A 15,173-nucleotide genomic window follows, 5' to 3' on the forward strand; every position below is an offset into this window, starting at 1 on the left:
GAGTTGTTTCAGTTACTTAATATCCGTTAATTGCGTTTGTACGTGTAGGACTAACTAAGCTTGGTCTGGTTCATGGTAAACAAATAAAGGGCAACTCCAATGACTCGCTTTCCTTTAAAAACTCTAATATTTTTGAGCATGATTGAAAAAAAAAAAAACCCAATAACACTAATAATAATAATTCGGCCTCGTATTTGAGATATTAATGAGAATAAGTCTTTGATCATCAAACATTTTATTTACTTAAAAGTCCTTAATTCATTAAAACAAACGTCCACTACTCGGCGCACTCTAATCAAAGTCCATCGATATACATCAAAAATGACCGGACTTGAAATGAGCAAGCAAATCAAATGTTTCTATAAGAGCAACGATTTTTTTAATACGTAAACATCTTAGAAAACGTGATAAAATGGTCAAATGTCGATTCAACATGAAGTCCTTTTCATAGTAAAACAAAAAAGAGGGTGCTTTCGTTTTGTTGTGTGTGTCTTGTTTCCTTGAGGCATCCGATTTTGCTTCATACAAAAGTAATTTCGACACGGACAGGATCTTTTCTCTTTCTCTCTATTATTCTATTCCCCCCAAAGTATCATATCTTCGTGTGTTGGTTATGAAAAAAAGATAAATACATTTTAAAGATTCCGTCCATCCCTGGCTGGTCTGACAGCCACCAAATAATTACAAAAAAAAAAAAAAAAAAGAAATATAAAGAAAGAACACGGCCTTTGATACGTTAAGGCAGGCACTGATGTGCTTGTTTATCTTGGTGATTGTCTGTCTCGGTTTCCTTCATGAGGTGTTCGTGCTCTCCCAGTCTTCCCAGCTCGCCCGCGACGAGACGACGTTAGATGTCACATTCGCTGTCACTCGATGTGATGGAGATGGCCGAAGCAGCAGCTTTGCTCGACAGGCTGGCTTCTGGGCTCGACGCGCTGCCCAGCCGGTCCACGGCGCCATCCTCGCCAGGAACCGAGCCGTTGGACAGCACCTGTTGTTGTAGTCTTTGATGTGGTGGTGGTGGTGATGGTGGTGGTGGTGATGGGAAGGAAGCAGGGGTAACAATATCTGTGTCAGTACACCTGGGAGGCCTCCATCTATTACAGGAAATGCTTAAACATAAAACACGTGCCCTTCAACTGAAAGGCTGAAAAGTGCTGACTTACTGAGATTGAGATTTTGATGCCCAAGATGTAAACGAGCATGTATAACGGGATGTGATGCACAGTGCTATGAGCCTTCGTCATAGGCTAAATGCCCCGGAAGGACACAGTGTGTCAGAATTTCAGCAGCGACCAGCTCATGTGCTTCATCCCCCATTTTCTGCCTTAGCATGCACAACAATATCTCCTGTTGGCATTTTAACTGGCACACACACACTACCAGAGATGTATGCAGAAACACTAGTCACCAGCGTTTAGTCGTTCCACATTGCTGTGATTAGTCGTTTTGTATTTGTGTGATAAGATGAAGACTCTTATTACCTGCTTTAAGCCGAACTATTCATTTTATTTTTCTCAATGAAAGACGATTCGATTGTTTTTGAAAGTACAGAGAAAGCCCCTGCTTAACCTCCTGGTAACATGGCCGTATAGCGAGCACGCAACACAACAAAACAAACGCTTAACCTCTCGCTAGAATTACCTTAATCCCAATGTAATCGGTCAAAGCCACAAACAGATTAGTAGCCTTCCGGATCGTGATAAAACGATTCTTTCATTTTAGAGCACTGATATCTCATTATTTCATAATATATGCATGACTCCTGTTTTATAGCCCAAGCATGATGAAAACCTGGTCAAAAGCCTGGGCCTTCATACACGCAAGACTGGGGTTCTGAAAATAAGGCAATCTCAGTAAATCAGTACTTTCTAATGACCTTGGATTTCAGAACGTCAAAACCGGGATATTCAGTGATGTTTTGGGTTTTATGCTTTTTGGAAATCATCTGTACAACGCATCTATCTAAGACAAGCCAAATGCTTTAGAATGGCTGATGTAAATGTAATATGTTGCATTACAATAATATACGCTACATCGTAAAAGAACAGAGCAGCTAGCTGACCGTAAGCGTGAGCCTCTACGGTTTTGGCGTTGTGTAACGGTTGGAAAGGTAACGGTTTGGATGGAGTAGCTATTTGTACAGAAATAGCCCAATAAGGACTGTTGCCGTGTAGTAACGTAAGCACGCACCTGTTTTTCGCGGCCGCTGCTCTGTCCCTTTGTCTTCGGTTTTTAAACCAGTTGCCCACTTGGGTGGGTGTAAGTCCCGTGGCTTGTGCCAGCTCCCTCTTTTTGCTTGGGTTCGGATAAGGGTCCTGCAGGTACCATTCTCGCAGCAAGTGCCTGGTCCTTTCTTTGAAGCAGTGCGTCTTTTGTTCGCCGTCCCAAATAGTTTTGGGCAGCGGGAACTTCTTGCGCACCCTGTACTTGTCCACCGGTCCCAGCGGGCGCCCTCGCAGCTTCTCGGCCTCCTGGTAGTGCGACTCCAGCCACAACGCCTGCAGCTTGGAGTGGGACTCTTTGGTGAACTTGTGGTTCTCCAAGATGTGGTAGAGCTCGCGGAAGTTCCCGGTGTGGAAGGCCACGATGGCGCGGGCTCGCAGAACGGATTCGTTGCGGTTGAGCACCTCGCAGGCGGCGGGCGCGACGGGCAGCGACCAAAGGAAGCGGCCGAGGCGCTCGATGTCCCCGCTCTCCTCCAGCGTCTCGCATACCCCCGCTACCTGCTGGGGACTGAAATTCAGGATTGGCAGCTGAAACATGAAGGCTTCTGTGTGTGCTTTCTCCCCCCCTCGCGGTCTTCTCCCTTTCTCTCTCTCTCTCTCTCTCTCTCTTTTTCGCTCTCCCTCTCTCAGAGCCAGCAGACGAGCCAGTTAGACGGTGCTGAGGAAAGGAGGATGCCCCTCTGGCTGGCTGACGGCAGCAGCCTCGGCAGGCGATACGGGGAGCCCGAGTGAACGAGAATATAGCACAGGAACGGAGATATTTTTGAGGAGGGGGTGGGGTGGGGGGTGAAAAAAGACGTCCTGTCCTCGTCTGATTTTCTATTGGAGCTGGCAGATTGGTTGCGTAGTTTCCATGGACTGCTGTCAATCACTGTCAAGTGTGCCAATCACGCGGAACTGAGTGCAAATAGATTTCAGCACCTCCCAGATCTCAGCAGAAAAAAAACAACCCGATTATTTTTTGTTCCTTTTTTTCTTATAATTTCATTGCGCTGGGCTGTGTTTTATATGCGTCCAAAACATCCATCCAAAAGCGCTCAGCGTTCAGTGCCCTATAGAGCAGAGTTGCGATGCGATGTCGTGCTGTTTCATCTACAAAGCAGCAGCCTATGTCTCAGAAGCAGAGCTCGGCTGTCACATGCAGTCTTTTTCATAACACAGCCCTGCACGCATGTGAGACGACACGGCGATTGCCCTTTTGCCATTCAAAAACCGATACGCGCGTTCACGCGCTTCCACAGCGCGCGTGCCCGTCTGAAACACAGCCACTCGGGAAAGGTTGCGAGATTAAACCGACAGACGAGGGTGAATCAGTTCTCTCAGTTGGTCTTTCCAGTGTGCAGATTGCCTGGGCATCAACGGGGTCTCAGATAACCTAAGCTAGCATATATGATAGCGACAGATTCGCTCAATTATGTATACAAACGAGCAGCGGGCATGGCGGGACGTGCACGCGCAAAGTCAGATTTAATAAAACACAGTCGTGCACAGCGGGCAACACGGATCCAGCAATTCCTGATTCCAGCTGATTCCCTGTAAGAGACACCGGTAGACACAATAACCCCTTAACCTCTGCATCTAAAGCCCAGTGTCACTGTGAGAACGCTGCATTTCTTCCCAGTTTTAGAGCTAAAACCTGTAAAAATGCTCTCACACACAGGCCTGGTTCAGTGCTCTATGTTGTGGTGCCATGACGATATTTTCAGCTCCAAATAATTATTTGATCTCTCCATATATTAAAACAGCGTGAGGTGGTATGGTAAAGCAGCCCGAGCGCAGCAGTGGCAGCGGCAGCAGCAGCGTGAGGCGCAGTTCGCTCAGTGCCCGAGCTGAGGCGGTAAATAAGACGCCGGATAGATAGCGCAGATGGTTTGAAGTGTCGGGTCACATTATTTCACGGCTGGCTACCGTGGAAAAGTTCATTCTGACGGAAAGCCCCTGATATTATTTTCACAGATCCACACAGTTCAATTGTAGAAAACCCTTCGGGCCTTTTTTTGCATGATGTATGAAATGTGGCTTCGGATATAAAGCCACCGTCTGTACGGAAAGCTGCTCGTCTTCATGGCACACGGAGACGTGAGCTTTACAGCGCCATGAGCCACACTATAGAATATACCACGAGATAATTTATTGTCATTTTAGTAGGATGTGATTTCTGTAATTACACATACTAGCTTCTCAAATTGTATGTAGCCTATATAGCAGGCTAACATGACAACAAATTTGGTTTCCATAGACTAATGAAATGCCTATATTATTATTATTATTATTATTATTATTATACACCAAAATAAAAACAACACTTAAAACTGTTAAAAACATTCGAGTTCACAGTCTTGTGGTGGCTAAAATGCAATGCTAGAAGCAATCCTTTCGAGTACAGATGAATTTATTCATCACTCTAGGGACGGTTAATATTTTACATTTTCTTCATATCTATACCACGGGAAAATGGATGAGATGGACAAGATTAACATCTGAATCTATCTTCTGGAGCAACGCTGAAGAGGGACCCAATAACGGAACTGGGCCGAACCCGTGTCTTGCTAAATAAAGGATTTTATAAGTGCACTAGCCTACAAAACAAACCCAGACCGTAGGGCCGAATGAAACGTTAAATGAAACGTTGTATCAAGTGCCTGACATGCTCCAGGTTTCAAACATTTAAACGCCCGTAAAAAATTCATATGCTCTCTTGTACATTTGAAATAACCATGACCATTATGTCACCAGCAGGAAAGGAGAATAGGAACGCCAAGGTATAGCCTTCTAACAACCGACTGAGCCATTGTCAGACCAACCACTAGACCAGCATAATTTTAACAAAAGCTAATCAAATAGAAAACCAGTTCCTTTCATACACATCTCTTTTATTGGGTCGTTGTGCCTTTGCTTTTTTTCAAACAGTGAGAAGCCATACCTACATCTTGCAATAAACATAAAGCAATCCGTTAATCCTAACAATCAAAAACGAATTAAATAATTCTTTCCCCAGAATAATGGAAACAACGTCTCGAGACCATGATTATTTCATTGTTATCAGGAGTAAGCTTTGCCCTCTATGGCGACCTATACAAAAGCCCAAGGACGCTTATGAGAGCTACCCACAGCAGAACCAGTATGTGAATGTAGTTTGGAGCTTTGGAAAAATTTCACAATTTGCCGTAATTAACGACTTTTAAATGAACAGAAGGTATAGAAGTAAAACTTTTATAAAAGTGTCCTCGTTGGTGGATAATTTCTTCTTGATAAAACACGTCAGGGAGATTTTAAAGATAATTTGTTGTTGCACTAGACTTTAATATTCAGAAAAAAGAAAACAATTAATTAGTTGAAATCAACGTCAAATTCAGTAAATATATTTATTTTGCCATTTTTAATAATAATAATAATAATAATAATAATAATTATTATTATTATTATTATAATAATTAAAATAATACTAATCCCAGTACACTTTATGAGAAATCTCTCTTGTACATGTTATAACCAACTTTGGATATTTTTGATTATTATTAAAAAATACAATAAACATTTGTTTACAGTAGAGACTAACCAGGGCCATGAGTTTAAAAAAATTTAATTTACAATATTCATAGATATTTTTTTGTTCAAAGATTGCCCAAACATATTATTTTGTTTCTAAATGTCACCTGCTAATCTGATTTATTCTGTAAACACACATCTTTATAATCCACAGGAGCTTGTTCAAACCATGCATGCTGTGTTGTCAAAATGATACAGAACTATAAAAAGATGACAAAGCTTCATCTTCATTCATTCTTTCTTTTCCATCTCTTCTACCTTTTGGTGGACAGAAAAAATATACTTGCCGTGGATCATGGATTCCCACGGTGTGGGGTCACAGCACACCCCAGGGTGGCTAGAAGAGTGGGTGGAGGAGGGGGCATGTGCAGGCGCAGGGCTAGTGGGTGAGGGGCCATTAACTGTCCCAGATTCTCCTAGATCAGCAGAGCAGCCAATAGAGCCAGCATGTATGCAAGCCACCGCTGCACTTCCTCTATTTAGTGAGGATTCTGCCAACTGCCAACAACCTGAATGAGTATCACTCTCTTAATCTTTTATTTGAGCTATTGTGAGATGACCAGTCCATAATATCAAATCAGGGACTTTCAGAATGGCTTCACATCTATCCTTATATGTCCTGGCAATTGCTGGTCGAATTCAGGATTAAAGAGTTCACAATCAGGTTGTGTCAGTCATCATCTAAACCAGCTAGGCTCAATTGGCTGCAACAGAGCCGATTAAACCAACACGGGGGACATTTCACTTTAGCTGTAGATTTTTGGCTCGGGATTTGTAGGAATCAGACATTGCTGGTTTGTGCTGTATGTTGTCAGTGGCCACCAAGCTGACTGGATTAAGTTGTAATTAAGGTATCATGCCAGCAGTCATATTAACAACATTTCCGATGGTCTAGATGTGCACTTGGTAAGCTGTAAATGGGCATTTATAGTGACAAAAATCCCAGGGTCATCTGTACAGTGAGGATGATGATGGGGATAAGTCTGGCACTCTGGATGCTGTCATCCAGCTACATAAGACTCTTACTCCCAGCCTGGTGATGCCCTATAATCTACAGATTTGCAGTAACAGAGAACACCTCTTATCCACAAGCCAGGGCACACACACATACACACAATATGTTATCACATATGCACATATACATGCATGTACAGATTGTGTGACATGGTGTATGTTCATACTAAGTAATTTCCAAACTTTTTTACAGTCTAGGACCCCTTTAGACGTGTATAGCGCATACAGTACTGCTGTGATGCTTTCATGACATTTAGTCTTATAAAGTCAACCCCTCATAATATCACTAACAAATTATTTGTATAATGCACATACACACACACATTATGCTGTTGCATAGCCATTAATGCCTTAACGGTGTGCTTTGCCAAGACAGGATGCTTTGCGGGCGACATGATCCAGAAATCTGGCAGCGGATTTAGATTAATCTTAATTCTTTATTCAAAGAGATGTTCTTAGATGTTTCAGTGAGGCCCATTAAATAGACTACAAGGGTGGCAGAGTGTTGTGTGTCTTCTGTCTCAGGAATGTACCTGTGTAATTGCATTTACATTAAATTAAATAAAATCTTAATCTCAGTTTTTTTGTTGTTATTCTGTTTGTTTGTTTTGTATGCTGCCCTAATGTTATTGCAAGTATCCCATTATTCCAGTTAGGGATAAGACACCTTTTTAAAAGTGAATTTTCCAGAAACTCTTTAGATTAATCAATGGGGTTGCACAATACAGGTACTGTGTCTATCCTGCATTTCAGTAGGGTTTGCACATGAACACAACGTGTAACTTTTAGACACACACACACATATACACACGCACACTCGCACACAAAGCTTGAAGGTGAGAGTGAGTGCACTCTCAATTCGGCAAACACGAGAAGGCCAAAGGGTGAGAGGATGGGTGGAGCCGGGGAGGCTGGTCTGGACTGGGCAATTTGCGTGTGATGAGTACATAACCATGTCTAGCGTATACAAGACAGGAGTGCCTGGGCCACCCTCTGGTTAATGGGCTTATTGAGAACGAAAGAAAATCAGCTCAGTAGAGACGGTGCAGATTTGACTTGCTTGGCTGGAGGGTAAAAGCACAGACGTTTGACTGCACGTAGTTCCTTACGTGTGGAACCACAACTGCAACTAACTCCCTTCAGAGAGGCGGAACCTTCTTACGTTATATTATGTCATATATATATATATATATGACATATTGTTTTGTTTTCCCTTACACGAAAACTGTAGCCTGTTTTTTAAATCATGCACCATCAGACCAAAAATATATGAATTCCCTACAATATCATATTTCTCCTCCCATCTGGCGAAAATACGCAGCTAACCAGAAAAATACACCAGCAGGTAGAAATAAATTTCGAATTATTTTCATTTCACGTTCACTTTGAAATATTTTTTGTGGTTGTTTGTGGGCAGTGCTGTCTGTCGTAGCTAATGCCTATCCCTCTTTAAAATATATAATTTCAAGTAAAGAACGCGAGCCTAACCTAGCGGTCATTTGTTGCATTTCAACGTACTGCTTACACAATTGCTTACACACTGTCACTGGGTAGGGTGGGATATATCCTCTTCAAAGGTCGGGGGAGTAAAAGTTTGATCAATGTAAAGATATTTTTTAAATATTTCTTTTTGTGACAAAAAAAGCTTTGAACTTGGAATCAGTTGAATATTATATAAAACCCTTCACGTAAGACTTGAATTGAGATGTTATTTTTGAGATAGTTGTTTTTGATTGTATGTGTTTTTAAACTGCTTTCAATGATTTAATACAAATTAATACACTTACTTAAGGTTGTGCAGAATATAAAATGTGTAAAAGGCGGTTTGGGGAAACAGTCATGTTTCCGGTTAGTCCTAATGTCCATATTTTTAAAGCTGTGCACAATGCGTTCCACTAGTGTGTCTGCACACTTCTTCCCCATTAGCAAATTGCCATATTAAAGATAAAATTGTTAATAAAATACGAAATAAATTGATTATAAGGATCATATCAATGTTCCAAATACACAATAATACATTTATATCTGTTAATATTAAAGCTTTATTGTAATATTAGAAAACAGTTGTACTTTTCAAAACCTAGACTAATTGCCTCTAGTAATGCCTCAAGTCTGGTACTCTGTCACCTGGCATGTCACACAATTCAAATCGAGAATCCGCCAATCTGACAGAATCACCATATATCTACACATAATTTAGCAATCATTACATGTCTGTAACAGCTTTTTTGAATAAAGAATCAGTAACCAAACTACACTAAAAGTAGATAAAACCATAATAATAGTAGGGATAGTCACAGCTGTCAGCTGACTGGAGTTTGGCGCTTCTAGGTATAAGTAGGTCAGACCAGCACAGTGCTTCTAGTGTTTTTCAAAGATGGGATGCTTGCCACATAAAATATTTTGTCTCTTTAGGTTGGGTGGGGTGAGCAGTGTTTCACTCCAAAGTTGAAATGAAACCTAAGCCACACAGAATTGCAGGATACAAACAATAAATGGGTTTTGGTAACTGTATCTGGCCCTACTAGAAAATATACAAAGAACTGCACCATTTAAGGTGGACCATAAAATTAAGCTATAGAATGAGAAGTCAACTTCATCCGTGTGAAACAAACAAACAAAAAAACAACAACATCCATCTGCTTTGGGATGAAACATTTTCTGTAAATAAGTTTAATTGGTTTACTCCCATTGCAGAAGTCTAGTCTCACAGCTACTTGCAGGGGCCAAAGAGCCAAAGGAGCGCTATAATAGGGCAGAGGCAACAGCATGTCCTGCAGGCAGGAGTGCAGTATGAAGGGACAGGTTAGGATTATTCTAATTCTAAAAATTCAATTAATTGAGTATTTGGGCAGAATTGTTAGAATAGTGGGGCCCAGTGTAAATTTTGCATTGAGACCCAAAATCCATGCTCCCCCAGCGACCGCTAGACCTATCATACTCATTTCTCCATTATTTTGAATTACGTCCAGGAGTGAATAATGAGAGAATGTATTTAAAATGATATTAAAGTAATTTTTAGGGGTTGAATAACATTCAGAGAGGGCTAGAGCCACCCTAAATCTGGCCTAGCTAATCCCCATGTAAAGCTTACAAGTAGTACCTGTACATAGAGGCTGTACATAACTCTAAAACTAGCTTCAGAATTTGTTGTTTTGAAATGGTTCTATAATACAATTACCAAGCAAGTGAAAAAAGTATATATAATCAGTGAAATAAACATCAAACTGTTGATATTCCACTTCTGACATGCATGGCAATACAACACTCATGACCAAAAGCAAATATTATCAGTATTATGATAAGGCTGTGTGTGTGTGTGTTTGTGTGTTTTAGTATTTCAATTCATTTTTATAGCCATTTGTTATAGAAGCATCAGCTGCAGTGAAAGCACAGACACTGCATCTGCATCAAGAATATAAATATGGTAAGCTTTGTGTACTGAAGGTTATCCACCACTGCCGTCATGAATCTGGATATCAGGATATCTGGATATCAATCTGGAGGTCATCAAACTGTTTAAAATAAAATTAACATACATACAAATTAAATGAAATAAAACATGTACCGGCTCTATATGAGTAACTGTATTTGCAACAAGTCTAATTTCATGATACTTCCTTGTCCCCTGCATTTTACAAAGCAAAATCGAATCTATGGAAGCAAAAGAGAACTGTGGGATGGTTGGCACAAGAACATAAGCAATTTATGTAAATTTGTGACAACTACTCAAATGCAATATGAACCTCAATGAGCAAGTCTAAACTCAACACAACTTAGTACAGCTAAGTACAAATAGACATCACAAGAGGAAAACAAATAAAACTGAAAAAATGTAATATGCAAATAATATACAAATAAAAATGTAAATAATAAAAAATTCTTCATAAATATTTCTTCATAATTTTTCTACAAAATTCAGTTTCCCCTTTGGCTGACAAAAACCTTGACCAGATGTTTCACATAACCTATATGTTTACTTTGTCTTCTGGTGTCTAAGACGATGTCTTTTGACTATGGAAGGTTGCATTTCCTTATATCTGTGACATGTAGGTTAGGTTGTTGGTATAGCTCTCTAGCTGCTGCCTCTTTGATTTGATTGGCTGAGAAAATAATTCTACACAGCTGCCACACAGGAACAAATACCCCCAGCCCCCAACACACACACACACACACATACACACCACCACCACCTACAGATGTTTGCTGCCATTTGCACTGTACAGAGGAAATGCCTCAGGAGATAAATGCTAGGCATGAGGAGAGAGAGAGAGAGAGAGAGAGAGAGAGAGAGAGAGAGAAAGAGAGAGAGAAAGAGAAAGTGAAAGAGAGAGAGGGGGAGAGAGAGACAGAGAGAGAGAGAGAGAGAGAGAGAGAGAGAGAGAGAGAGAGAGAGAGAGAGAGAGAGATCGTTTAACTTATGTGGTTGCTATCAGTTTTTGTCTGTTTGTGTAAATTCACATTCAAGTCTGTTTTTTTCTATAAAATGTTAGAGCACAATTCAATACACCCTGCAGAATGCAGTGATACAACACACACAGTCAAATTCAAGCTTCTGCTTTATCCTGTCTTGCACAATGACCATAAAGTGAGTATGAGAGGACTGGTGCTAATGAAAGGTGTGAACATGTGAAATGGATACTTCTGGTACATATGGTAATGGAAATAGTTGCTTCTATTAGTTTTCTAATATGAAACTGTGTGTTGTTGAAGGCCAAGTCTTGAAGTGTTCTTATCATTCATCTCTTTAGAGTGAAAGCCTGGCTACTAACTAACACTCGACTATATCTCTGGACAAAGATCAACAAAGCCACACTAACGGTGTTGCAACAGATCTGTATAGATATGCTCTATTTAACCCATTGATGCTCAATTCCAGATTTCAGACCTTTTCATTTTGTGACATACAAGTGTACACATCAGAATTCTTACATACAGTTTTATTTTGAAAGGTTGCAAGGAAGAAACCTGGGAGTGTACGATATGTTGAGCCAGTGTAATAAAACACTATTATATACTGTATTTGTATTATATAGCCATGTGACAAAATAAGAAATTCCAATAGTGAAAGATGGAGCTAATATAACAAATAAAACTGAATTAACTAATAATTGTAATAGTTACTAATAAACTGTAATTAATTAATCATTTTCTTCCTAATCTTTCCTAATCTTTGTCCAGGTGTTCTCTGGCTAATATTAAGCCATGGTGTTTTTTCTGGCCTTCTTCTAAGGTTTCCTCCTTGCATACCTCCTATGAAAATAAAGTTCTGCATTCTCTCTCTGATGGTAGATGCATGTACTTTCACATCAACTGCAGCAGGGGTTATCTGTAGGTCTCATGATGGCATTTTTGGATTGCTGGAGACTCATGGGCTGAAATTGTTTTATTTGTTGTTATTTGTATTTGTATCTAATAATGTTAAAAGAAAGATCACATGTCCATATATTTAAATATGTTAAAAAAAGAGGTTTCATGAGGTGTCCTAATTATTTCAAAGACTGTAAACATAAACATATTTTAAATATTTAATATAATTATAAATAATGGACACAGCATGCAAGGAATGCTAAGACAATGGCCAAAAAAAAAAAGAATACAATACGAGCAGTCAAGTTACATATTTGAAGAAAAGGACAATGAGTTTGTGAACCCTAGCTGCTCAAGAACACATAAAAAGCTGCCCTGCAGCTTAATGTCATACTCACTTGACCCTGAGCCAGGACCATTACTCCCTACTGCTCTTTACACCCCCGCAGTGTGCACAGTGTCCCTGCCAGACTCCACACATGGCCCACTTATTGGATTGGATTCTGGAGTAGAGTAAGTCAGTGTGTCCCTGCATGTGTGTGAAGTAGGGACAAATAGCTGTTGTGCTATTTCAGTCTACTACACCTTCTATTCCTAGAGAGTAGAAGGTGTAGAGGTAGAAGTAGAGGTAGAGAGCATTGTTTCCTGATTTGGGGATTGGGCTTTAACGAGTAACGCCATACCGTAAGCGCCCGGATGGCAGAGGCTTACAGAGACTTATCAGTTTACAGCTAACCTGTTTCTTGGCCATTCAAAATTCCTGGTAAGATGTGAAACATTTATGAGGAATGTTTTGATTTGGATCATTGTGTGCTAGCTGCAGATGTCTTCAAGAGGTATTTGGGCTTTCGTAGGGCTTATTTGTGCAGTTTGATTGAAGACGCTTGAAGTAGCTCAGTATATGTTATGAAGGACAAACTCGTGAAGCACAAACTAAACTGTATTGAATATGAAATATACAGCAAAAGGCAGAACGATGAATGCAACAGTGTAGAAGCAGAGATAGAGAGCTTCCAGTCCTCTGGGATAGCCAAGCAATACAATAGAAATATGGATTTGTAAAGAAACTGGCCCTAGCAAACAGGCTACCAGTGCATAGAGTAAAAGTATTAGAATAATTTTCGTTCCCCACTCAGGATTCAAGGGCTTGACTAACAACACATGAGCGAAAACCTTGCTGACTTCTGGTGACATATTGGAAGAATTGCATTGATATTTTCAAATTTTAGAAGAAGTGCTTTGCTGAAAAGTGATTTAAGAGCTGAATGTTTCAGTAAGGAAATGTTAAGTCTAGAGAAATCCTAAGAAGAATTATTCCTTAAAACCTAAAGCAAATATACAATATTAATTCAAATGTTTTCAACTAGCATCTCGAGAATGTTTCTCTTCCAAAGAGGACAGCTGCAAACTGAGGCTGCCCTTTTATCGTGTCATCTCTTTCTCCCAGCTCTTCCCACGCAGTGATCTGGTATGTATGTTTAATAGGAGGCGGAAAGTGCTGTCGCCAAGGTGGCATGTGTGGATATGGAGCCTCTGAATAATGGAAGGGGCCAGTGGCAGCCATGCATGTTTCATGATGCCCGCTCTCCATGTCCATGCTTAGGGACCAGCGGGCCACCGTGCGGGTGTCAGCTTGTCAGACAGAGGGGGTGAGCACATTCTTGTTTCCATCTGAATGAGCACAACTCCCTCCCTGCCTTCAAACACACACACACACACACACACACACACACACACCCTGGCCAAATGTGTCACTACCTGGTTCTGCTTAGTAGACTCTTTTTCTGCTTCTTAATGAGCCAAGACATCAAACTTATGAGCTTAGCTGCTGAGATTATCATCTGCACTCACTGAAAGGTTTAGGAAACTCAACATTCAGCTGTCCCTGCTAATGCAAGAAGACTTGGGCACGCCCTGCTCAAGAAAGTTACTGCATCAATATGAAATCTTATGCATGTGATAATATTTTATAATTTTATAAGATGTTTGGAGTCTCACATTACAATTGTTAGGCCATATGTATAAAATGCTAAATAACAGATCAGTGAATCAGAAATCAAGCAAAGAGCTTTTATACAAGCAACAAGTACTCTACTCTTTAAAAACTGTCACATGCCATGTTCAAAAATAAAGGTTAAAGAGTGCAGTGGCATCCATTCAAACTGGGTCTGAGCTGTCTCATTTAATGCAACTGGGATTAATGTCACGTAAATGAGAAAACAACTCTAGTCCCCTCCCCAAGGTTCTGTAAGCTGTCTCAGTTTGAACATGTGCCCAACACTGAATAAAGTGTAAACACATGGGGTAGGATGTTAACATACAGTAGACAACACTGAAAGCCCTGATCAATCCAATAAATACACTATGATTATGGAGTTAAGTTCTTGGTGTTAAGGGAGTTTTAACTATCAATGATTTTGTGTAGAGCTTGGGAAGACAGTCTAATGTCCTAAAATGTTTGTATAATTAGAAGTCAAATGCTAAGAATTTAGCAGAATTCCAATGAAATGCCAGAGAGATGGCAAAGCACTGCTCACTAAACAACTCAATTAGCTGCCTGGACATGGTCTTAAGGTCCCAATGCTTGTCAAAGAGCCTGCTATGTCACTGAAATAAAAATTAGATGATTGTGCATGCATTAGAATCATTGTTTGGCTCTAAAATGTCAGATTTCAATGTTTTCCAGAAAGATCAAAAAGAAAGGGCTTACATAGTCTATTCACCAGGTTGCTCAGACTCAACCAGAATAAGATTGTGGTGTTGAAGTTGTGGGAGGGACATAGCCTTGTAATGGATGAGGATACAGGTTACAGTTGAAATATTCAATATTAAGCCCAGTTTAAATGGAAAGTGGTGACATTCTGGTTAAGTATATGTAGACAGTTCAATTATCCATTGGTCCCACATGGACATGCACATTTGTGTTCACAATATTACAAAATTAAAAAGCAATCATGAATTTAGTCTTCCTGCAACTTTAATCAAGAATAGCTAAAACAATGCGACAACAAAGACTCAGCTTGATTCAGTAAAAATTGAGAGTATTCCAGACAAGTAAAGGATGTGCATCCT

At 40.2% G+C, this 15,173-nt stretch overlaps 1 protein-coding gene across 1 annotated transcript; it reads right to left on the minus strand.

The window, feature by feature from the left end:
- Positions 1-260: 260 nt before the first annotated feature.
- Positions 261-2,880, minus strand: six6b (SIX homeobox 6b). The gene is made up of 2 exons (XM_072696587.1): positions 2,194-2,880; positions 261-1,004 (listed from the first exon to the last, which is right to left on the minus strand). Exons 1-2 carry the CDS (start codon positions 2,763-2,765, stop codon positions 848-850), a joined length of 729 nt encoding a protein of 242 aa, XP_072552688.1. The 5' UTR covers positions 2,766-2,880; the 3' UTR covers positions 261-847.
- Between the last annotated feature and the right edge of the window lie 12,293 nt (positions 2,881-15,173).

The sequence above is a fragment of the Salminus brasiliensis genome, chromosome 1 (genome assembly GCF_030463535.1).
Source record: "Salminus brasiliensis chromosome 1, fSalBra1.hap2, whole genome shotgun sequence".
In the NCBI taxonomy this organism is placed as follows: Eukaryota; Metazoa; Chordata; class Actinopteri; order Characiformes; family Bryconidae; genus Salminus; species Salminus brasiliensis.